Source organism: Pseudophryne corroboree, chromosome 8 (assembly GCF_028390025.1).
Source record: "Pseudophryne corroboree isolate aPseCor3 chromosome 8, aPseCor3.hap2, whole genome shotgun sequence".
In the NCBI taxonomy this organism is placed as follows: domain Eukaryota; kingdom Metazoa; phylum Chordata; class Amphibia; order Anura; family Myobatrachidae; genus Pseudophryne; species Pseudophryne corroboree.
The window spans coordinates 13,360,108-13,386,300 of NC_086451.1; the positions used below are offsets into that span (position 1 = coordinate 13,360,108).

The window sequence follows — 26,193 nt, forward strand, 5'->3', positions numbered from 1 at the left end:
CTGTAGTAACACGTCTCCACCACCTCTGTAGTAACACCCCCCATCCCCTCTGTAGGGACACGTCTCCATCACCTCTGTAGTAACACCCCCCAAACCCCCCTGTAGTAACACGTCTCCATCACCTCTGTAGTAACATCGCCCATCCCCTCTGTAGTATCACCCCCCCATCCCCTCTGTAGTAACACGTCTCCATCACCTCTATAGTAACATCCCCCATCCCCTCTGTAGTAACACGTCTCCACCACCTCTGTAGTAACACCCCCATCCCCTCTGTAGGGACACGTCTCCATCACCTCTGTAGTAACACCCCCCAAACCCCCCTGTAGTAACACGTCTCCATCACCTCTGTAGTAACATCGCCCATTCCCTCTGTAGGAACACGTCTCCATCCCCTCTGTAGTAACAAGTCTCCATCCCCTCTGTAGTAACATGTCTCCATCACCTCTGTAGTAACACCCCCCCATCCCCTCTGTAGTAACACGTCTCCACCACCTCTGTGGTAACACCCTCCATCCCCTCTGTAGTAACACGTCTCCATCCCCTCTGTAGTAACACGTCTCCATCACCTCTGTAGTAACACGTCTCCATCACCTCTGTAGTAACACGTCTCCATCACCTCTGTAGTAACACGTCTCCATCACCTCTGTAGTAACACCCCCCCATCCCCTCTGTAGTAACATGTCTCCATCACCTCTGTAGTAACACCCCCCCATCCCCTCTGTAGTAACATGTATCCATCCCCTCTGTAGTAACACGTCTCCATCCCCTCTGTAGTAACACGTCTCCATCACCTCTGTAGTAACACCCCCCCTTCCCCTTTGTAGGTACACGTCTCCATCCCCTCTGTAGGAACACGTCTCCATCCCCTCTGTAGGAACACGCTCCATCCCCTCTGTAGGAACACGTCTCCATCCCCTCTGTAGTAACACGTCTCCATCCCCTCTGTAGTAACACGTCTCCATCCCCTCTGTAGGAACACGTCTCCATCCCCTCTGTAGGAACACGTCTCCATCCCCTCTGTAGGAACACGTCTCCATCCCCTCTGTAGGAACACGTCTCCATCCCCTCTGTAGGAACACGTCTCCATCCCCTCTGTAGTAACACGTCTCCATCCCCTCTATAGTAACACCCCCCATCCCCTCTGTAGTAACACGTCTCCATCCCCTCTGTAGTAACACCCCCCCCCATCACCTCTGTAGTAACACCCCCCATCCCCTCTGTAGTAACACGTCTCCATCCCCTCTGTAGGAACATGTCTCCATCACCTCTGTAGTAACACCCCCCCCATCCCCTCTGTAGTAACACGTCTCCATCCCCTCTGTAGTAACACCCCCCCATCCCCTCTGTAGTAACACGTCTCCATCCCCTCTGTAGGAACACGTCTCCATCCCCTCTGTAGGAACACGTCTCCATCCCCTCTGTAGGAACACGTCTCCATCCCCTCTGTAGGAACACGTCTCCATCCCCTCTGTAGGAACACGTCTCCATCCCCTCTGTAGGAACACGTCTCCATCCCCTCTGTAGGAACACGTCTCCATCCCCTCTGTAGGAACACGTCTCCATCCCCTCTGTAGGAACACGTCTCCATCCCCTCTGTAGTAACACGTCTCCATCACCTCTGTAGTAACACGTCTCCATCACCTCTGTAGTAACACGTCTCCATCACCTCTGTAGTAACACGTCTCCATCACCTCTGTAGTAACACCTCCCCATCCCCTCTGTAGTAACACCCCCCTATCCCCTCTGTAGTAACACCCCCCATCCCCTCTGTAGGAACACGTCTCCATCCCCTCTGTAGTAACACCCCCCCCATCCCCTCTGTAGGAACACGCTCCATCCCCTCTGTAGGAACACGTCTCCATCCCCTCTGTAGTAACACGTCTCCATCCCCTCTGTAGTAACACGTCTCCATCCCCTCTGTAGGAACACGTCTCCATCCCCTCTGTAGGAACACGTCTCCATCCCCTCTGTAGGAACACGTCTCCATCCCCTCTGTAGGAACACGTCTCCATCCCCTCTGTAGTAACACGTCTCCATCCCCTCTATAGTAACACCCCCCATCCCCTCTGTAGTAACACGTCTCCATCCCCTCTGTAGTAACACCCCCCCCATCACCTCTGTAGTAACACCCCCCATCCCCTCTGTAGTAACACGTCTCCATCCCCTCTGTAGGAACATGTCTCCATCACCTCTGTAGTAACACCCCCCCATCCCCTCTGTAGTAACACGTCTCCATCCCCTCTGTAGTAACACCCCCCCATCCCCTCTGTAGTAACACGTCTCCATCCCCTCTGTAGGAACACGTCTCCATCCCCTCTGTAGGAACACGTCTCCATCCCCTCTGTAGGAACACGTCTCCATCCCCTCTGTAGGAACACGTCTCCATCCCCTCTGTAGGAACACGTCTCCATCCCCTCTGTAGGAACACGTCTCCATCCCCTCTGTAGGAACACGTCTCCATCCCCTCTGTAGGAACACGTCTCCATCCCCTCTGTAGGAACACGTCTCCATCCCCTCTGTAGTAACACGTCTCCATCACCTCTGTAGTAACACGTCTCCATCACCTCTGTAGTAACACCTCCCCATCCCCTCTGTAGTAACACCCCCCTATCCCCTCTGTAGTAACACCCCCCATCCCCTCTGTAGGAACACGTCTCCATCCCCTCTGTAGTAACACCCCCACCATCACCTCTGTAGTAACACCCCCCATCCCCTCTGTAGGAACACGTCTCCATCCCCTCTGTAGTAACACCCCCCCATCCCCTCTGTAGTAACACCCCCCCATCCCCTCTGTAGGAACACGTCTCCATCCCCTCTGTAGTAACACCCCCCCATCCCCTCTGTAGGAACACGTCTCCATCCCCTCTGTAGGAACACGTCTCCATCCCCTCTGTAGGAACACGTCTCCATCCCCTCTGTAGTAACACCCCCCCATCCCCTCTGTAGGAACACGTCTCCATCCCCTCTGTAGTAACACGTCTCCATCCCCTCTGTAGGAACACGTCTCCATCCCCTCTGTAGGAACACGTCTCCATCCCCTCTGTAGGAACACGTCTCCATCCCCTCTGTAGGAACACGTCTCCATCCCCTCTGTAGTAACACGTCTCCATCACCTCTGTAGTAACACCCCCCCTTCCCCTTTGTAGGTACACGTCTCCATCCCCTCTGTAGTAACACCCCCCCATCACCTCTGTAGTAACACCCCCCATCCCCTCTGTAGGAACACGTCTCCATCCCCTCTGTAGGAACACGTCTCCATCCCCTCTGTAGGAACACGTCTCCATCCCCTCTGTAGGAACACGTCTCCATCCCCTCTATAGTAACACCCCCCATCCCCTCTGTAGTAACACGTCTCCATCCCCTCTGTAGTAACACCCCCCCCATCACCTCTGTAGTAACACCCCCCATCCCCTCTGTAGTAACACGTCTCCATCCCCTCTGTAGGAACACCCCCCCATCCCCTCTGTAGTAACACGTCTCCATCCCCTCTGTAGTAACACGTCTCCATCCCCTCTGTAGTAACACGTCTCCATCCCCTCTGTAGGAACACGTCTCCATCCCCTCTGTAGGAACACGTCTCCATCCCCTCTGTAGGAACACGTCTCCATCCCCTCTGTAGTAACACGTCTCCATCACCTCTGTAGTAACACCCCCCCTTCCCCTTTGTAGGTACACGTCTCCATCCCCTCTGTAGTAACACCCCCCCATCACCTCTGTAGTAACACCCCCCCATCCCCTCTGTAGGAACACGTCTCCATCCCCTCTGTAGGAACACGTCTCCATCCCCTCTGTAGGAACACGTCTCCATCCCCTCTGTAGGAACACGTCTCCATCCCCTCTGTAGTAACACCCCCCCATCCCCTCTGTAGGAACACGTCTCCATCCCCTCTGTAGGAACACGTCTCCATCCCCTCTGTAGGAACACGTCTCCATCCCCTCTGTAGGAACACGTCTCCATCCCCTCTGTAGGAACACGTCTCCATCCCCTCTGTAGTAACACGTCTCCATCACCTCTGTAGTAACACCCCCCCCTTCCCCTTTGTAGGTACACGTCTCCATCCCCTCTGTAGTAACACCCCCCCATCACCTCTGTAGTAACACCCCCCATCCCCTCTGTAGGAACACGTCTCCATCCCCTCTGTAGGAACACGTCTCCATCCCCTCTATAGTAACACCCCCCATCCCCTCTGTAGTAACACGTCTCCATCCCCTCTGTAGTAACACCCCCCCATCACCTCTGTAGTAACACCCCCCATCTCCTCTGTAGTAACACGTCTCCATCCCCTCTGTAGGAACATGTCTCCATCACCTCTGTAGTAACACCCCCCCATCCCCTCTGTAGTAACACGTCTCCATCCCCTCTGTAGTAACACCCCCCCATCCCCTCTGTAGTAACACCCCCCCATCCCCTCTGTAGGAACACGTCTCCATCCCCTCTGTAGGAACACGTCTCCATCCCCTCTGTAGGAACACGTCTCCATCCCCTCTGTAGTAACACCCCCCCCATCCCCTCTGTAGGAACACGTCTCCATCCCCTCTGTAGGAACACGTCTCCATCCCCTCTGTAGGAACACGTCTCCATCCCCTCTGTAGGAACACGTCTCCATCCCCTCTGTAGGAACACGTCTCCATCCCCTCTGTAGGAACACGTCTCCATCCCCTCTGTAGGAACACGTCTCCATCCCCTCTGTAGGAACACGTCTCCATCCCCTCTGTAGTAACACGTCTCCATCACCTCTGTAGTAACACCCCCCCTTCCCCTTTGTAGGTACACGTCTCCATCCCCTCTGTAGTAACACCCCCCCATCACCTCTGTAGTAACACCCCCCATCCCCTCTGTAGGAACACGTCTCCATCCCCTCTGTAGGAACACGTCTCCATCCCCTCTGTAGGAACACGTCTCCATCCCCTCTATAGTAACACCCCCCATCCCCTCTGTAGTAACACCCCCCATCCCCTCTGTAGTAACACGTCTCCATCCCCTCTGTAGTAACACCCCCCCATCACCTCTGTAGTAACACCCCCCATCTCCTCTGTAGTAACACGTCTCCATCCCCTCTGTAGGAACACGTCTCCATCCCCTCTGTAGGAACACGTCTCCATCCCCTCTATAGTAACACCCCCCATCCCCTCTGTAGTAACACCCCCCATCCCCTCTGTAGTAACACGTCTCCATCCCCTCTGTAGTAACACCCCCCCATCACCTCTGTAGTAACACCCCCCATCTCCTCTGTAGTAACACGTCTCCATCCCCTCTGTAGGAACATGTCTCCATCACCTCTGTAGTAACACCCCCCCATCCCCTCTGTAGTAACACGTCTCCATCCCCTCTGTAGTAACACCCCCCCATCCCCTCTGTAGGAACACGTCTCCATCCCCTCTGTAGGAACACGTCTCCATCCCCTCTGTAGGAACACGTCTCCATCCCCTCTGTAGGAACACGTCTCCATCCCCTCTGTAGGAACACGTCTCCATCCCCTCTGTAGGAACACGTCTCCATCCCCTCTGTAGGAACACGTCTCCATCCCCTCTGTAGTAACACGTCTCCATCACCTCTGTAGTAACACCTCCCCATCCCCTCTGTAGTAACACCCCCCTATCCCCTCTGTAGTAACACCCCCCATCCCCTCTGTAGGAACACGTCTCCATCCCCTCTGTAGTAACACCCCCACCATCACCTCTGTAGTAACACCCCCCATCCCCTCTGTAGGAACACGTCTCCATCCCCTCTGTAGTAACACCCCCCCATCCCCTCTGTAGGAACACGTCTCCATCCCCTCTGTAGGAACACGTCTCCATCCCCTCTGTAGGAACACGTCTCCATCCCCTCTGTAGGAACACGTCTCCATCCCCTCTGTAGGAACACGTCTCCATCCCCTCTGTAGTAACACCCCCCCATCCCCTCTGTAGTAACACGTCTCCATCCCCTCTGTAGTAACACGTCTCCATCCCCTCTGTAGGAACACGTCTCCATCCCCTCTGTAGGAACACGTCTCCATCCCCTCTGTAGGAACACGTCTCCATCCCCTCTGTAGGAACACGTCTCCATCCCCTCTGTAGGAACACGTCTCCATCCCCTCTGTAATAACACGTCTCCATCACCTCTGTAGTGACTGCCCCCATCCCCTCTGTAGTAACACGTCTCCATCACCTCTGTAGTAACACCCCCCCCATCCCCTCTGCAGTAACATGTCTCTATCACCTCTAAAGTAACATGTCTCCATCCCCTCTGTAGTAACACCCCCCCATCCCCTCTATAGTAACACGTCCCATCCACCCCCCCCCCCTATCACCTGCAGCAGCGTGCCCTGTCAGGAGAGGTGCGCTTCTCTCTCTGTGCAGGCAGTGTGTGACTGACGGCTTTGCAGTCTTGCTTTGCAAAAAATGTGCAATGTGAATTCAAGGGCAAGGGGAATCTGTCTCCATTTCACCTATGTCAGATCACATTAGGACACTCTCTTAGAGATGTGGGAGGGGCTTCAGCCGTCCGTAATTGGGGTGGGGGATACAGTATAATTTACGGTGGAATGTCAGAGAAACACTGAACAATGTATTTTACTTCATGTTTGTTTTTTTCTCTCATTAGCATTTTATTATACAATACTGGGGAAGGGGGGGGGGGGGGGTTTCAGGTTAGCACCACACGAGCGTAGCGGCACCTCAGATACTGGCCGATGTGGGTACAGCATGTGTTAGGGGCAGCGGCTGAGACTCCAGGTCTCTGAGCTAGATTATGACATGTGTGCTTTGCACGCCAGGCGACACATCCAATAATTGTTTTTATTCTATGACAGGGATGGCGCCCCATCCATCCCAGCACACAAGAGATCTGCGATGTCATTCGGAACAAGGTATTTCCACCACAGACGTATTGATGTTGATGACGGAACGTGAGGTCCTTGGCTCACTCGTTCCAATGTTTGCTACTAACGAAATGACATTTTTCCATGATCACTGCAAGAAGACGCACAATCTATCCCAAATTGCGCAGGTGCCCATAAGTACATTCACGCACACACGTTACGCTGCTGCTGCTCCTCCGTTAGGTTGCTGCAATGCATCCTCCCTGCACAGCCGCTCCCGTTCCCTGCTGCCTTAAAGGTTTACTAAATTAAAAATGAACATTTCAGCTTGGGGTGGAGTTCCACAGTCTTCTAGATGATTCCTGGGTTCCAGCGTTGCACCGGATCCCGCAGGTCCTCCCTCTTGGATAGACAGGGCACTGCCCGCGTTAATGAAGGCCGCCTTGGCTGGAGAGAGTTTCTCCATTGTCTGTCTTGCTCCCACCGAGCTGGGCCTGTCTCCCTCCTCCCCCCCCCCCCCCCCCATATTCGGAGCCTGCAGGAGCTCGCAGGGTTCCATCCAACAATGAAAGCAACACATCATTGGATAGGTGCAAAGGCAACACACACAGGTGTTGCTACGGATGCGCTCTCATATACTGTTGCCCAGGGCAACTGGTGTGCGCAGTGTCTTTCTCGCTCAAAATGTGTTTGTTTGTGAAACATCCGGGAGCTATAAAACTACATGGCACTGATAAACCTGATGTGCGCCATTTGTACATCTGTGTGCGACTGAGTCTGAATCCGTATACAGTGTGCTACGATGCAACAGCCGCGGCTTTTTCTCAGGCCAAGTTCTGTTGTGCTTCATCTGCGAACATGTACGTGGGTAAAGCGGAAGTCACACCGTCTCTAGTACGCTGTGAGTGGCCTTCAGCTGCGTCTGCATTGCAAGTAAGCGTCTGTCGCGCCAGGAATCTCATGTTGTCTATCGCAAAGATGCTAGGTTTATTAAGACACATCTAATAGATCTACATTTTTGCACCTCTCCAGTCCCATGGGTTCGGAAGCGGTGGGTCCTTTTGAAGTAGCCATTACAAGAGGAGGGAACCCAGGGAGACCCCCCAATTAGGTTGAAATGGGTGGGAGGTCTACTTTACGTAGCCATATTGCATACCTTGTACAGGGTTCTGCTACCGGGTTGCTCTTTTATTGCATGTGGCTGCGAATGAGTTTTACTGTCGTATGTGCGTGTGGAATCATTTATTACTACCCGTTCAGGAGCCTTGGGGTCTATTGCGGGGCTAGAATCCAAAGTCAGCGGCAACTTCATGATGTAAGAGGCCGAATCCTTACACCGCGCACGCTTGTGACTTAAACACTGTAACACGATCTCGCTCTAACACTTTATTCCGGGGACAAAGCCACTTTTGTGCTATCACTATAAAATGCCCCAAAACAATACAGATCTCTCTGTAACGTTACCTGAGATGAAGCAGAACAGTGACCGGCCTTCCCTGTATAGAATAACACAGGTGTCTCTAGAAAATACACACAATCAGGATTTGTGTAGAGGATGACAGTGTCACAGGCAGAGAGAAGCTGCTGTGATGATTACGCTAGCCTGTCCCTGCAGCTACAATGACGCCGTACCTGGATATAGGTAATGTTGCGTTTTACGTTAGGAATGGGACAAGAGGCTCCTGCAAGACAGGGTGCTAGATGGAGGGGTGCAGGATATAGGCGGTCCATATCTGTAGGGCACTATGAGATTGCGCCAACGACGTCTCAGGGCTTTTCCCATGTCATTCAGGACACCTGTAAATTTGCACCCACTGGTTTTATAACTGAAGGAACGCTGAGATCAATCCGCTTCAAAAACTTGCGCCTCTCTGTGAATTCTGACTTCTTTATAAAGATCTTTTAAATATGGTCATGGGTAGGAGAGATGAAAGTGTTGTATTACCCACAAAATTGTGTCCTGACAAAACCACTTTCTCCATTCCCGGTGTCCACCGCCGCTGGGTGTACGAAACTGAATTGGCGCCCTCAGAATGAAGGCAGCTATTTCGTGCCCTGAACCAATTTTTAGGGAAATTCAGCCAGTCCCCTCACTAGGAGAGTAGAGGGGGTAATTCAGACCTGAGCGCAGCAGCAAATTTGTTAGCAGTTGGGCAAAACCATGTGCAGTGCAGGGGAGGCAGATATAACATGTGCAGAGAGAGTTACATTTGGGTGGGTTATTTTGTTTCTGTGCAGGGTAAATACTGGCTGCTTTATTTTTACACTGCAATTTAGATTTCAGTTTGAACTCACCCCACCCAAATCTAACTCTCTCTGCACATGTTACATCTGCCCCACCTGCAGTGCACATGGTTTTGCCCAACTGCTAACAAACTTGCTGCTGCTGCGATCAACTCAGAATTAGGCCCAGAGTCTGTCACAGCAGAAGAACAGTAGTGACATCGGTGAAAGTGCCTCATGCCTCAGTGAGGTTTCTGTTCCTAGAGGCACTACCTGTAAGGAACAGCGTGTGGACTTCACCCGCAGTATTACGTAGGGTTCCGTGTGCAATGTAACGCGTTAAGGGCCTGCGGCATCTGTGCTGCAATTACCCCGCTCCCAGCTGTTGTAAAGCCATTATCCTGCAGTGATAGCGGGACTCTGGTGTCACCAGGAAATGGCTCCATCTGGCGACTAATGTGCCGCTAATAAGTGGTGACTAATTCCACCCGACACAGGGAAATAATAAGGTAATAAATGCGCTGCCTTCGCTCCTAGTTTTCCATCTTCTCTATATTTTAGGTAAAAAATGGGGATTGCAAATATAGAGCAGAAATGTGTAATATTAAGGTATTGTCACCTCCACCACCTGGGTGCAGGAAAGGTGCGCAGTGTCCGGCTGTTTTACCACCCAGTCGGCATTGACGGTTGCAGTGTCGATTGATAGAGAGCCAGGCCATATTGTTCTGCGTGTCTTTCCTTGGCTGTTGTCATTAGCGACTGAGGGGGTTTACCCATGTCTAGACCCTATGTATGACCTGCTGTATGTATCCAATATAATGGGCATACTAGGATCTCCTCGGCGGTATATGTTACCTGGCCGTCCGTAGGGACTCTTCTCATAGGGACAAGGGGTTAAAGTGTAGTTTGGTAGATTATACCTCACAGTGACCTTGCCAGAGACTCCAGACATCCAGCTCTGCTTGTGTATGAACCAAAGTAACCCTGCTCACAGCACAGACGTCTTCTGTCACCAGAGTGGGAGTGACCGACCCCCCCCCCAGTTCTCTTATACCAGCAATTTCCTGTCCTGCTTCTCTGTCTGCTCCAGAAATGTGGCTGCAGGATTCATTCTCATTATCAGCCAGCAAAACCAGTTATCACTGAATGACTTGTGTTGTGGTTACGTCAGACAGGCGGGTGCAGCTCTACTTCACACTGTTACTCGCACACCTCTACAGTGACATCACACTCTGCTACTCGCTCACCTCTATGGTGACATCACACACCCTGCTACCCGCGCAGCTCTACAGTGACATCAAACTCCTACACACACACCTCTACAGTGACATCACACTCTGCTATTCGCTCACCTCTATGGTGACATCACACACCCTGCTACCTGCGCAGCTCTACAGTGACATCAAACTCCTACACACACACCTCTACAGTGACATCACACACTCTGCTACTCACTCACCTCTATGGTGACATCACACACTGCTACCCGCGCAACTCTACAGTGACATCACACTGCTACCTGCACAGCTCTACAGTGACATCACACTGCTTCCCACGCAGCTCTACAGTGACATCACACTGCTTCCCGCGCAGCTCTACAGTGACATCACACTCTGCTACTCACTCACCTCTACGGTGACATCACATACTCTGCTACTCGCACAGCTCTACAGTGACATCACACTCTGCTACTCGTTCAGCTCTACAGTGGCATCACACTCTGCTACTCACTCAACTCTACGGTGACATCACATACTCTGCTACTCACTCACCTCTATGGTGACATCACATACTCTGCTATTCACTCACCTCTACGGTGACTTCACATACTCTGCTACTCGCACAGCTCTACAGTGACATCACACTCTGCTACTCGTTCAGCTCTACAGTGGCATCATACTCTGCTACTCGCTTAGCTCTACAGTGACATCACACTACTACCCGCGCAGCTCTACAGTGACATCACACACTCTGCTACTCACTCACCTCTACGGTGACATCACACACCCTGCTACCCATGCAGCTCTACAGTGAAATCACAAACCCTGCTACTCGCGCAGCTCTACAGTGACATCACACACCCTGCTACTCGCGCAGCTTTACAGTGACATCACACCCTGCTACCCGTACAGCTCTACAGTGACATCACACACTGCTACTTGCACACCTCTACAGTGATATCACACACTGCTACTCAACAGCTCTACAGTGACATCACACTCTGCTACACACTCACGTCTACAGTGACATCACACACACTGCTACTCGCACACCTCTACAGTGACATTACACACACTGCTACTCGCACACCTCTACAGTGTCATTACACACACTGCTACTCGCACACCTCTACTGTGACATCACACACCTTGCTACCCACGCAGCTCTACAGTGACATCACACACTGCTACTCACACATCTCTACAGTGACATCACATACACTGCTACTTGCTCACCTCTACAGTGACATCACACACTGCTACTCGCACACCTCTGCAGTGACATCACACACTGCTACGCGAACACCTCTACATCACACACACTGCTACTCGCACACCTCTACAGTGACATCATACACACTGCTACTCACACACCTCTACAGTGACATCACACACTCTGCTACTCACACACCTCTACAGTGACATCATACATACTGTTACTCATTCACGTCTACAGTGACATCACACATTGCTACTCACACACCTCTACAGTGACATCACACACACTACTACTCGCATACCTCTACAGTGACATCACACATACTGTTATTTGCACACTTCTACAGTGATATCACACACTACTACTCACACACCTCTACAGTGACATCACACACTGCTACTCACACACCTCTACAGTGACATCACACACACTGCTACTCGTAAGGGGATCCTATATAATAACATTACTGTGTGGGACCCTATATAATAACATTACAGTGCGGGATAAGGGGACCCTATATAGTAACAATAATGTGTGGTATGAGGGGACCCTATATAATAACATTACTGTGAGGGATGAGGGGACCCTATATAGTAACGTTACTGAGCGGGATGATATGACCCTATATAATAACATTACTGTGCGGGATGAGGGGACCCTATATAATAACATTACTGTGCGGGATGAGGGGACCCTATATAATAACATTACTGTGCGGGACGAGGGGACCCTATATAGTATCATTAATGTGCGGGATGAGGGGACCCTATATAGCATTAATGTGTGGGATGAGGGGACCCTATATAGTAGCATTACTGTGCGGTATGAGGGAACCCTATATAATATTACTCTGCAGGATGAGGGGACCTTATATAATAACATTACTGTGTGGTATGAGGGGACCCTATATAATAACATTACTGTGTGGGATGAGGGGGCCCTATATAGTAACATTACCGTGTGGGATGAGGGGACCCTATATAGTAATATTACTGTGTGGGATGAGGGGACCCTATATAATAACATTACTGTGCGGGATGAGGGGACCCTATATATAACATTACTGTGCGGGATGAGGGGTCCTATATAATAACATTACTTGTGGGATGAGGGGACCCTATATAATAACATTACTGTGCGGGATGAGGGGACCCTATATAATAACATTACTGTGCGGGATGAGGGGACACTATAGTAACATTACTGTGCGGGATGAGGGGACAATGTATAGTAACACTACTGTGCGGGATGAGGGGTCCCTATATAGTAACATTACTGTGCGTGATAAGGGGACCTTATATAATAACATTACTGTGAGGGGACCCTAAACAATACCATTACTGTGTGGAATGAGGGACACTATATAGTAACATTACTGTGTGGGATGAGGGGACTCTATATAATAACATTACTGTGCGGGATGAGGGGACTCTATTTAATAACATTACAGTGTGGGATGAGGGGACCCTATATAATATTACTGTGCAGGATGAGGGGACCCTATATAATAACATTACTGTGCGGGATGAGGGACCTTATATAATAACATTACTGTGTGGGATGAGGGGACCATATATAATTACATTACTGTGCGGGATGAGGGGACACTATATAGTAACATTACTGTGCGGGATGAGGGGACACTGTATAGTAACATTACTGTTGGGATGAGGGAACCCTATATAATAACATTACTGTGCGCGATGAGGGGACACTATATAGTAACATCACTGTGCGGGATGAGGGGACCCTCTATAGTAACACTTCTGTGCGAGATGAGGGGACCCTATATAGTAACACTACTGTGCGGGACGAGGGGTCCCTATATAGTAACATTACTGTGCGTGATAAGGGGACCTTATATAATAACATTACTGTGCTGGGTGAGGGGACCCTATACTATACCATTACTGTGCGGAATGAGGGACCCTATATAGTAACATTACTGTGTGGGATGAGGGGACCCTATATAATAACATTACTGTGCGGGATGAGGGGACTCTATTTAATGACATTACAGTGTGGGATGAGGGGACCCTATATAATATTACTGGGAAGGACGAGGGGACCCTATATAATAACATTACTGTGCGGGATGAGGGACCTTATATAATAACATTACTGTGTGGGATGAGGGGACCCTATATAATAACATTACTGTGCGGTATGAGGGGACATTGTATAGTAACATTACTGTGCGGGATGGGGGGACACTGTATAGTAACATTACTGTGCGGGATGAGGGGACCCTTTATATTAACATCACTGTTGTGCGGTATGAGGGGATATTATATAGTAGCATTACTGTGTGGGATGAGGGGGCCCTATATAATAACATTACTGTGCGGGATGAGGGGACACTATATAGTAACATTACTGTGTGGGGTGAGGGACCCTATATAGTAACATTACTGTGTGGGATGAGGGGACCCTATATAATAACATTACTGTGCGGGATGAGGGGACTCTATTTAATGACATTACAGTGTGGGATGAGGGGACCCTATATAATAACATTACTGTGCGGGATGAGGGACCTTATATAATAACATTACTGTGCGGGATGAGGGGACACTATATAATAACATTACTGTGCAGTATGAGAGGACATTATATAGTAACATTACTGTGCGGGATGAGGGGATACTGTATAGTAACATTACTGTGCGGGCTGAGGGGACCCTATATAATAACATCACTGTGCGGTATGAGGGGACATTATATAGTAGCATTACTGTGTGGGATGAGGGGGCCCTATATAATAACATTACTGTGCGGGATGAGGGGGACACTATATAGTAACATTACTGTGCGGGATGAGGAGACCCTATAAAGTAACATTACTGTGCGGGATGAGGGGACCCTATATAATAACATTACTATGCGGGATGAGGGGACCCTATATAATAACATTAATATGCGGTATAAGGGGACCCTATATAGTAGCATTACTATGCGAGATGAGGAGACCCTATATAATAGCATTACTTTGCGGGATAAGGGCACCCTATATAATAACATTACTGTGCTGGATGAGGGGACCCTATATAATATAACATTACTGTGCTGGATGAGGGGACCCTATATAATAACATTACTGTGCGGGATGAGGGGACACTATATAGTAACATTACTGTGCGGTATGAGGGGACCCTATATAGTAACATTACTGTGCGGTATGAGGGGACCCTATAAAGTAACATTACTGAGCGGGATGAGGGGACCCTATATAATAACATTACTATGCGGGATGAGGGGACCCTATATAATAACATTACTATGCGGGATGAGGGGACCCTATATAATAACATTACTATGCGGTATAAGGGGACCCTATATAGTAGCATTACTATGCGGGATGAGGGGACCCTATATAATAGCATTGCTATGCGGGATAAGGGCACCCTATATAATAACATTACTATGTGGGATGAGGGGACCCTATACAATACCATTACTGTGCGGGATGAGGGACCCTATATAGTAACATTACGGTGCTGGATGAGGGGACCCTATATAATAACATTAATGTGCTGGATGAGGGGACCCTATATAATAACATTACTGTGCGGGATGAGGGGACCCTATATAGTAACATTACTGTGTGGGATGAGGGGACCCTATATAGTAACATTACTGTGTGGGATGAGGGGACCCTATATAGTAACATTACTGTGTGGGATGAGGGGACCCTATATAGTAACATTACTGTGTGGGATGAGGGGACCCTATATAATAACATTACTGCGCGGGATGAGGAGACTCTATTTAATGACATTACAGTGTGGGATGAGGAAGCCCTATATAATATTACTGGGAAGGACGAAGGGACCCTATGTAATAACATTACTGTGCGGTATGAGGGACCTTATATAATAACATTACTGTGTGGGATGAGGGTACCCTATATAATAACATTACTGTGCGGTATGAGGGGACATTATATAGTAACATTACTGTGCGGGATGAGGGGACACTGTATAGTAACATTACTGTGCGGGATGAGGGGACCCTTTATAATAACATCACTGTGCGGTATGAGGGGACATTATATAGTAGCATTACTGTGTGGGATTGAGGGGGCCCTATATAATAACATTACTGTGCGGGATGAGGGGACACTATATAGTAACATTACTGTGTGGGGTGAGGGACCCTATATAGTAACATTACTGTGTGGGATGAGGGGACCCTATATAATAACATTACTGTGCGGGATGAGGGGACTCTATTTAATGACATTACAGTGTGGGATGAGGGGACCCTATATAATAACATTACTGTGCGGGATGAGGGACCTTATATAATAACATTACTGTGCGGGATGAGGGGACACTGTATAATAACATTACTGTGCGGTATGAGAGGACATTATATAGTAACATTACTGTGCGGGATGAGGGGACACTGTATAGTAACATTACTGTGCGGGATGAGGGGACCCTATATAATAACATCACTGTGCGGTATGAGGGGACATTATATAGTAGCATTACTGTGTGGGATGAGGGGGCCCTATATAATAAAATTACTGTGCGGGATGAGGGGACACTATAAAGTAACATTACTGTGCGGGATGAGGGGACCCTATATAGTAACATTACTGTGTGGGATGAGGAGACCCTATAAAGTAACATTACTGTGCGGGATGAGGGGACCCTATATAATAACATTACTATGCGGGATGAGGGGACCCTATATAATAACATTACTATGCGGTATAAGGGGACCCTATATAGTAGCATTACTATGCGAGATGAGGGGACCCTATATGATAGCACTACTATGCGGGATAAGGGCACCCTATATAATAACATTACTGTGCTGGATGAGGGGACCCTATATAATATAACATTACTGTGCTGGATGAGGGGACCCTATATAATAACATTACTGTGCGGGATGAGGGGTCCCTATATAGTAACATTACTGTGCTGTATTAGGGGACCCTATAAAGTAACAATACTGAGCGGGATGAGGGGACCCTATATAATAACATTACTATGCGGGATGAGGGGACCCTATATAATAACATTACTATGCGGTATAAGGGGACCCTATATAGTAGCATTACTATGCGGGATGAGGGGACCATATATAATAGCATTACTATGCGGGATAAGGTCTCCCTATATAATAACATTACTATGTGGGATGAGGGGACCCTATACAATACCATTACTGTGCGAGATGAGGGGACCCTATATAGTAACATTACTGTGCTGGATGAGGGGACCCTATATAATAACATTACTGTGCTGGATGAGGGGACCCTATATAATAACATTACTGTGAGGGGACCCTATATAATAACATTACTGTGCGGGGTGAGGGGACCCTATATAGTAACATTACTGTGTGGGATGAGGGGACACTATATAATAACATTACTGTGCGGGATGAGGAGACTCTATTTAATAACGTTAGTGTGGGATGAGGGAACCCTATATAATATTACTGTGCAGGATGAGGGAACCCTATATAATAACATTACTGTGCGGGATGAGGGGACCCTATATAATAACATTACTGTGCAGGATGAGGGGACTCTATATAATATTACTGTGCAGGATGAGGGGACCCTATGTAGTAGTAATACTGTGCAGGATGAGGGGACCCTATATAGTAACATTACTGTGTGAGATGAGGGGACCCTATATAGTAATATTACTGTGCGAGATGAGGGGACACTATAGTAACATTACTGTGCTCGATGAGGGCCCCCTATATAGTAGCATTACTGTGCGGGATAGGGGGACCCCATATAATTACATTACTTGTGGGACAAGGGGACCCTATATAGTAACATTACTGTGTGGGATGATGGGACACTATATAATATGTCTGTGCGGGATGAGGGGACCCTGTATAATAACATTACTGTGCGGGATGAGCGGACACTGTATAGTAACATTACTGTGTGGGATTAGGGGACACTATAGTAACATTACTGAGCGGGATGAGGAGACCCTATATAATAACATTACTGTGTAATATGAGGGGACCCTATATAGTAACATTACTGTGCGAGATGAGGGGACCCTATAGTAACATTACTGCGCAGGATGAAGGGCTCCTATATAGTAACATTACTGTGCGGGGTGAGGGGATCCTATGTAATAACATTACTGTGCGGGATGAGGGGACAGTACATAGTAACATTACTGTGCGGGATGAGGGGGCACTATATAGTAACATTACTGAGCAGGATGAGGGGACCCTATATAATAACATTACTGTGTAATATGAGGGTACCCTATATAGTAACAATACTGTGCGAGATGAGGGGAACCTATATAGTAATATTATTATGCAGGATTAGAGGACACTATAGTGACATTACTCTGCGGGATGAGGGGACCATATATAATTAAATTAGTGTGCGGGATGAGGGGACCCTATATAATAACATTACTGTGCTGGATGAGGGGACCCTATATAATAACATTACTGTGCGGGATGGGGGAACCCTGTATAATAACATAACTGTGCTGGATGTGGGGACCCTATATAATAACATTACTATGTGGTATAAGGGGACCCTATATAGTAGCATTACTATGCGGGATGAGGGGACCCTGTATAATAGCATTACTATGCGGTATAGGGGACCCTATATAATTATATTACTGTGCTGGATGAGGGGACCCTATATAATAACATTACTGTGCGGGATGAGGGAACCCTATATAATAACATTACTATGCGGGATGAGGGGACCCTATATAATAACATTACTATGCGGTATAAGGGGACCCTGTATAGTAGCATTACTATGCGGTATAAGGGGACCCTATATAATTATATTACTGTGCGGGATGAGGGGACCCTATATAATAACATTACTCTGCTGGATGAGGGGACCCTATATAATAACATTACTGTGCGGGATGAGGGGACCCTATATAATAACATTACTGTGCGGGATGAGGGGACCCTATATAGTAGCATTACTATGCGGTATAAGGGGACCCTGTATAGTAGCATTACTATGCGGGATGAGGGGATCCTATATAATAGCATTACTATGCGGTATAAGGGGACCCTATATAATTATATTACTGTGCGGGATGAGGGGACCCTATATAATAACATTACTCTGCGGGATGAGGGGACCCTATATAATAACATTACTGTGCGGGATGAGGGGACCCTATATAGTAGCATTACTATGCGGGATTAGAGAATTGCAGGGACCCCATAACATAATATTCCTTTATATTTTTGGTATGACTGCTCCAATACCTGAGTGACCTGTAGGGTAAACCTTTCAGGATTCAGGAGGCTGTGAATGGGTGCAGGTAGGTGACGGGCAGTGGCCAGTACAGGCTAGGTAATTATAGGAGACAGGCAGTACGAGAAGGGAATTATAACTTGGCACCATTGCTCAGACAGCGCCACTAGGTGGCAGGAAGAGGACAAGCTACACAGGATACAATGACCCATTTACTACAGTTGTGTTCTCAAATTGCGCCATTTGGAACACCAAGCGAAATGCAAACCATTCACGCCAGTGTTTTACTCAATTTGCATCTTTTGTGCATTCGTAAAGTGATAAAAGCACAAGGTACAGTATTCTGTATACCACTAGTAGATGTGTGTGCTGTAGCTGTGCAAAAAAGACGCTGATCTGAGAAAAAAGGCAAGAGACCGTTAGCGGATATGACTGAGCTGCGCCATGTGTCCTGACAAACAGCATGTTGCAAATGTACGCTGCCTTGATTGTGACAAAAGTGCAAATCCTAAGCCCCTAGTACACTACAAGCCTGTTTCCATGCAACTGTCCTACGTCCTGTGCACTACAAGCCTGTTTCCATGAGACTGTCCTACGTCCCCAGTACACTACAAGCCTGTTTCCATGAGACTGTCCTACGTCCCCAGTACACTACAAGCCTGTTTCCATGCAACTGTCCTACGTCCTGTGCACTACAAGCCTGTTTCCATGAGACTGTCCTACGTCCCCAGTACACTACAAGCCTGTTTCCATGAGACTGTCCTACGTCCCCAGTACACTACAAGCCTGTTTCCATGAGACTGTCCTACGTCCCCAGTACACTACAAGCCTGTTTCCATGAGACTGTCCTACGTCCCCAGTAAACTACAAGCCTGTTTCTATGAGACTGTCCTACGTCCCCAGTACACTACAAGCCTGTTTCCATGAGACTGTTGTCCGTCCCCAGTGCACTACAAGCCTGTTTCCATGCCACTGTCCTACGTCCCCAGTACACTACAAGCCTGTTTCCATGAGACTGTCCTACGTCCCCAGTACACTACAAGCCTGTTTCCATGAGACTGTCCTACGTCCCCAGTACACTACAAGCCTGTTTCCATGCCACTGTCCTACGTCCCCAGTGCACTACAAGCCTGTTTCCATGAGACTGTCCTACGTCCCCAGTGCACTACAAGCCTGTTTCCATGAGACTGTTGTCCGTCCCCAGTGCACTACAAGCCTGTTTCCATGCCACTGTCCTACGTCCCCAGTACACTACAAGCCTGTTTCCATGAGACTGTCCTACGTCCCCAGTGCACTACAAGCCTGTTTCCATGAGACTGTTGTCCGTCCCCAGTGCACTACAAGCCTGTTGCCATGCCACTGTCCTACGTCCCCAGTACACTACAAGCCTGTTTCCAACTTTCCATGCGACTCCTACGTTCCCAGTCCACTACAAGCCTGTTTCCATGAGACTGTCCTACTTCCCCAGTACACTACAAGCCTGTTTCCATGCGACTGTCTTACGTCTCCAGTACTCTACAACCCTGTTTTCATGCCACTGTCCTACATCCCCAGTACACTACAAACCTGTTTCCATGCGACTGTCCTACGTTCCCAGTGCACTACAAGCCTGTTTCCATGCGACTGTCCTACGTCCCCAGTGCACTACAAGCCTGTTTCCATGCGACTGTTTTACGTCTCCAGTACGCTACAAGCCTGTTTCCATGCGACTGTCCTACGTTCCCAGTGCACTACAAGCCTGTTTCCATGCCACTGTCCTCCGTCCCCAGTGCACTACAAGCCTGTTTCCATGCGACTGTCCTACGTCCCCAGTCCACTACAAGCCTGTTTCCATGCGACTGTCCTACGTCCCCAGTACACTACAAGCCTGTTTCCATGAGACTGTCCTCCGTCCCCAGTGCACTACAAGCCTGTTTCCATGCGACTGTTCTACGTCCCCAGTACACTACAAGCCTGTTTCCATGAGACTGTCCTACGTACCCAGTACACTACAAGCTTGTTTCCATGAGACTGTCCTACGTCCCCAGTGCACTACAAGCCTGTTTCTCTAACGTCCTAAGTGGATGCTGGGGACTCCGTAAGGACCATGGGGATTAGCGGCTCCGCAGGAGACTGGGCACAACTATAAAGAAAGCTTTTAGACTACTTGTGTGCACTGGCTCCTCCCACTAAGACCCTCCTCCAGACTTCAGTTAGATTCTTGTGCCCGGCTGAGCTGGATGCACACTAGGGGCTCTCCTGAGCACCTAGAAAGAAAGTATATTTAGGTTTTTTATTTTACAGTGAGATCTGCTGGCAACAGACTCACTGCAGCGAGGGATTAAGGGGAGAAGAAGCGAACCTACCTAACAGGTGGTAGTTTGGGTTTCTTAGGCTACTGGACACCATTAGCTCCAGAGGGATCGACCGCAGGACCCGACCTTGGTGTTCGTTCCCGGAGCCGCGCCGCCGTCCCCCTTACAGAGCCAGAAGCAACGAAGAGGTCCGGAAAATCGGCGGCAGAAGACTTCGGTCTTCACCAAGGTAGCGCACAGCACTGCAGCTGTGCACCATTGCTCCTCATGTACACCTCACACTCCGGTCACTGATGGGTGCAGGGCGCTGGGGGGGGGCGCCCTGAGGGCAATATATGACACCTTGGCTGGCAAATATACATCATATATAGTCCTAGAGGCTATATAGATGTAAAATTACCCCTGCCAGTATTCCAGAAAAAGCGGGAGAAAGTCAGCCAAAAAGGGGGCGGGGCTTCTCCCTCAGCACACTGGCGCCATTTTTCCCTCACAGTTCCGCTGGAAGGAAGCTCCCTGGCTCTCCCCTGCAGTCTGAACACAGAAGGGTAAAAAAGAGAGGGGGGGGGGGGCACTAAATTTAGGCGCAGTATAGATAATATATATATATGATATATATAAAAAAGCAGCTATAAGGGAAAACACTCATTGATAGTGGGATCCCTGTGTTAAATAGCGCTCTGGTGTGTGCTGGCATACTCTCTCTCTGTCTCCCCAAAGGGCTTTGTGGGGTCCTGTCCTCTGTCAGAGCATTCCATGTGTGTTTGCGGTGTGTCGGTACGGCTGTGTCGACATGTTTGATGAGGAGGCTTATGTGGAGGCAGAGCAAATGCCTGTAAACGTGATGTCACCCCCTGCGGGGTCGACACCTGAGTGGATGGTGCTGTGGAAGGACTTACGCGACAGTGTCGACTCCTTGCATAAAAGGTTTGACGACATACCTATTGTGGGACAGCCGTCTTCTCAGCCTGTGCCTGCCCAGGAGTCTCAAAAGCCATCAGGGGCTCTAAAACGCCCGCTACCTCAGATGGCTGACACAGATGTCGACACGGATACTGACTCCAGTGTCGACGACGATGAGACTAATGTAACTTCCAGTAGGGCCACACGTTACATGATTGAGGCAATGAAAAATGTGTTGCACATTTCTGATGTTACCCCCGGTACCACAAAAAAGGGTATAATGTTTGGAGAGAAAAAACTACCAGTAGCTTTTCCTCCATCTGAAGAGTTAAATGAAGTGTGTGAAGAAGCGTGGGCTTCCCCTGATAAAAAGCTGGTAATTTCTAAGAGGTTACTAATGGCGTACCCTTTCCCGCCAGAGGATAGGTCACGCTGGGAAACATCCCCTAGGGTGGATAAAGCGCTCACACGCTTGTCAAAGAAGGTGGCACTACCGTCTCCGGATACGGCCGCCCTGAAGGAATCTGCTGATAGAAAGCAGGAGGCTATCCTGAAATCTATATATACACACACAGGTGTTATACTGAGACCGGCTATAGCTTCAGCCTGGATGTGCAGTGCTGCTGCTGCGTGGTCAGATTCCCTGTCAGAAAATATAGATACCCTAGACAGGGACACTATATTGCTAAACGTAGAGCATATAAAAGACGCACTTTTATACATGAGGGATGCACAGAGGGATATTTGCCGGCTGGCATCCAAAATTAGTGCAATGTCCATTTCTGCCAGGAGAGGGTTATGGACTCGGCAGTGGACAGGAGATGCAGATTCCAAACGACACATGGAAGTTCTACCTTATAAGGGTGAGGAGTTTTTCGGGGATGGTCTCTCGGACCTCGTTTCCACAGCAACAGCTGGGAAGTCTACATTTTTACCCCATGTTCCCTCACAACCAAAGAAAGCACCGTATTATCAGGTACAGTCCTTTCGGCCCAATAGGGGCAAGCGGGTTAAAGGCGCGTCCTTTCTGCCCAGAGACAGAGGTAGGGGAAAGAAGCTGCAGCATACAGCCAGTTCCCAGGAGCAAAAGTCCTCCCCCGCTTCCTCTAAGTCCACAGCATGACGCTGGGGCTTCACAGGCGGAGCCAGGTACGGTGGGGGCCCGTCTCAAAAACTTCAGCAATCAGTGGGCTCGCTCACGGGTGGATCCCTGGATCCTTCAAGTAGTATCTCAGGGGTACAAGATGGAATTCGAGACGTCTCCCCCCCCGCCGTTTCCTCAAATCTGCCTTGCCAACCACTCCCTCAGACAGGGAGGCAGTGTTACAGGCAATTCACAAGCTGTATTCACAACAAGTGATAGTAAAGGTGCCCCTACTTCAACAAGGAAGGGGTTACTATTCCACAATGTTTGTGGTACCGAAACCGGACGGTTCGGTGAGACCCATTTTAAATTTGAAATCCTTGAATACATATATAAAAAAATTCAAGTTCAAGATGGAATCGCTCAGGGCGGTTATTGCAAGCCTGGACGAGGGGGATTACATGGTATCACTGGACATCAAGGATGCTTACCTACATGTCCCCATTTACCATCCTCACCAGGAGTACCTCAGATTTGTGGTACAAGATTGTCATTACCAATTCCAGACGTTGCCGTTCGGTCTATCCACGGCTCCGAGGGTCTTTACCAAGGTAATGGCCGAAATGATGATACTCCTTCGAAAGAAGGGAGTTTTAATTATCCCGTACTTGGATGATCTCCTGATAAAGGCGAGGTCCAGAGAGCAGTTGTTGGTAGGGGTAGCACTATCTCGGGAAGTGCTACAACAGCACGGCTGGATTCTAAACATTCCAAAGTCACAGCTGGTCCCTACGACACGTCTGCTGTTCCTAGGGATGGTTCTGGACACAGAACAGAGAAAAGTGTTTCTCCCGGAGGAGAAGGCCAAGGAGCTGTCATCTCTAGTCAGAGGCCTCCTAAAGCCAAAACAGGTGTCGGTGCATCACTGCACGCGGATCCTGGGAAAAATGGTAGCTTCCTACGAAGCGATTCCATTCGGCAGGTTTCATGCAAGAACCTTTCAGTGGGACCTGTTGGACAAGTGGTCCGGATCGCATCTTCAGATGCATCGTCTGATAACCCTGTCTCCGAGGACAAGGGTGTCTCTGCTGTGGTGGCTGCAGAGTGCTCATCTTCAAGAGGGCCGCAGATTCGGCATACAGGACTGGGTCCTGGTGACCACGGATGCCAGCCTTCGAGGCTGGGGAGCAGTCACACAGGGAAGAAACTTCCAAGGACTATGGTCAAGTCAGGAGACTTCCCTGCACATAAATATTCTGGAACTGAGGGCCATTTACAATGCCCTAAGTCAGGCAAAACCCCTGCTTCAAAACCAGCCGGTACTGATCCAGTCAGACAACATCACGGCGGTCGCCCATGTAAATCGACAGGGCGGCACGAGAAGCAGGACGGCAATGGCAGAAGCCAAAGGATTCTCCGATGGGCGGAAAATCACGTGTTAGCACTGTCAGCAGTGTTCATTCCGGGAGTGGACAACTGGGAAGCAGACTTCCTCAGCAGGCACGACCTCCACCCGGGAGAGTGGGGACTTCATCCAGAAGTCTTTCAAATGATTGTAAACCGGTGGAAAAAGCCACAGGTGGACATGATGGCGTCCCGCCTAAACAAAAAGCTAGAAAAATATTGCGCCAGGTCGAGAGACCCGCAGGCGATAGCTGTGGACGCTCTAGTAACACCGTGGGTGTACCGATCGGTTTATGTGTTCCCTCCTCTTCCTCTCATACCAAAGGTATGAGAGGATAATAAGGAGAAGAGGAGTAAGAACTATACTCATTGTTCCGGTTTGGCCAAGAAGAGCTTGGTACCCGGAACTTCAAGAAATGATGTCAGAGGACCCATGGCCTCTACCGCTCAGACAAGACCTGCTGCAGCAGGGGCCCTGTCTGTTCCAAGACTTACCGCGGCTGCGTTTGACGGCATGGCGGTTGAACACCGGATCCTGAAGGAAAAGGGCATTCCGGAGGAAGTCATTCCTACGCTGATTAAAGCTAGGAAAGAAGTAACCGCAAACCATTATCACCGCATATGGCGAAAATAGGTTGCGTGGTGTGAGGCCAGGAAGGCCCCAACGGAAGAATTTCAGCTGGGCCGTTTCCTGCACTTCCTACAGTCAGGGGTGACTATGGGCCTTAAATTGGGTTCCATTAAGGTCCAGATTTCGGCTCTATCGATTTTCTTCCAGAGAGAACTGGCTTCACTACCTGAAGTTCAGACTTTTGTTAAGGGAGTGCTGCATATTCAGCCCCCTTTTGTGCCTCCAGTGGCACCTTGGGATCTCAACGTGGTGTTGGATTTCCTAAAGTCACATTGGTTTGAGCCACTGAAAACCGTGGATTTGAAATATCTCACGTGGAAAGTGGTCATGTTGTTGGCCTTGGCTTCGGCCAGGCGTGTATCAGAATTGGCGGCTTTGTCATGTAAAAGCCCTTATCTGATTTTCCATATGGATAGGGCAGAATTGAGGACTCGTCCCCAGTTTCTCCCCAAAGTGGTATCAGCTTTTCATCTGAACCAACCTATCGTGGTGCCTGCGGCTACAAATGACTTGGAGGCTTCCAAGTTGTTGGATGTAGTCAGGGCCCTAAAAATCTATGTTTTCAGGACAGCTGGAGTCAGAAAGACTGACTCGCTCTTTATCCTGTATGCGCCCAACAAGTTGGGTGCACCTGCTTCAAAGCAGACTATTGCTCGCTGGATCTGTAGTACGATTCAGCTTGCACATTCTGCGGCTGGACTGCCGCATCCTAAATCAGTAAAAGCCCATTCCACGAGGAAGGTGGGCTCTTCTTGGGCGGCTGCCCGAGGGGTCTCGGCTCTTCAACTTTGCCGAGCAGGTACTTGGTCGGGGTCAAACACGTTTGCTAAATTCTACAAGTTTGACACCCTGGCTGAGGAGGACCTTGAGTTTGCTCATTCGGTGCTGCAGAGTCATCCGCACTCTCCCGCCCGTTTGGGAGCTTTGGTATAATCCCCATGGTCCTTACGGAGTCCCCAGCATCCACTTAGGACGTTAGAGAAAATAAGAATTTACTCACCGGTAATTCTATTTCTCATAGTCCGTAGTGGATGCTGGGCGCCCATCCCAAGTGCGGATTGTCTGCAATACTTGTATATAGTTATTGCTTAACTAAAGGGTTATTGTTGAGCCATCTGTTGAGAGGCTCAGTTGTTATCATACTGTTAACTGGGTATTGTATCACGAGTTATACAGTGTGA

The 26,193-nt window shown here is 49.2% G+C and overlaps 1 protein-coding gene across 4 annotated transcripts in view; it reads left to right on the forward strand.

Annotated features, from left to right (window-relative positions):
- The window catches only part of RXRA (retinoid X receptor alpha), a 257,227-nt gene that overhangs the window by 189,569 nt on the left and 41,465 nt on the right, over positions 1–26,193 (forward strand). For 3 of the 4 annotated variants that reach the window (XM_063935903.1, XM_063935906.1, XM_063935905.1), the window contains exon 6: positions 6,795–6,851. The exons of the other annotated variant lie outside the window; for it this stretch is intronic. In XM_063935903.1, coding sequence (XP_063791973.1) covers positions 6,795–6,851 — 57 coding nt within the window. The remainder of the gene's footprint in view (positions 1–6,794; positions 6,852–26,193) is intronic. 4 annotated transcript variants of the gene reach the window in all.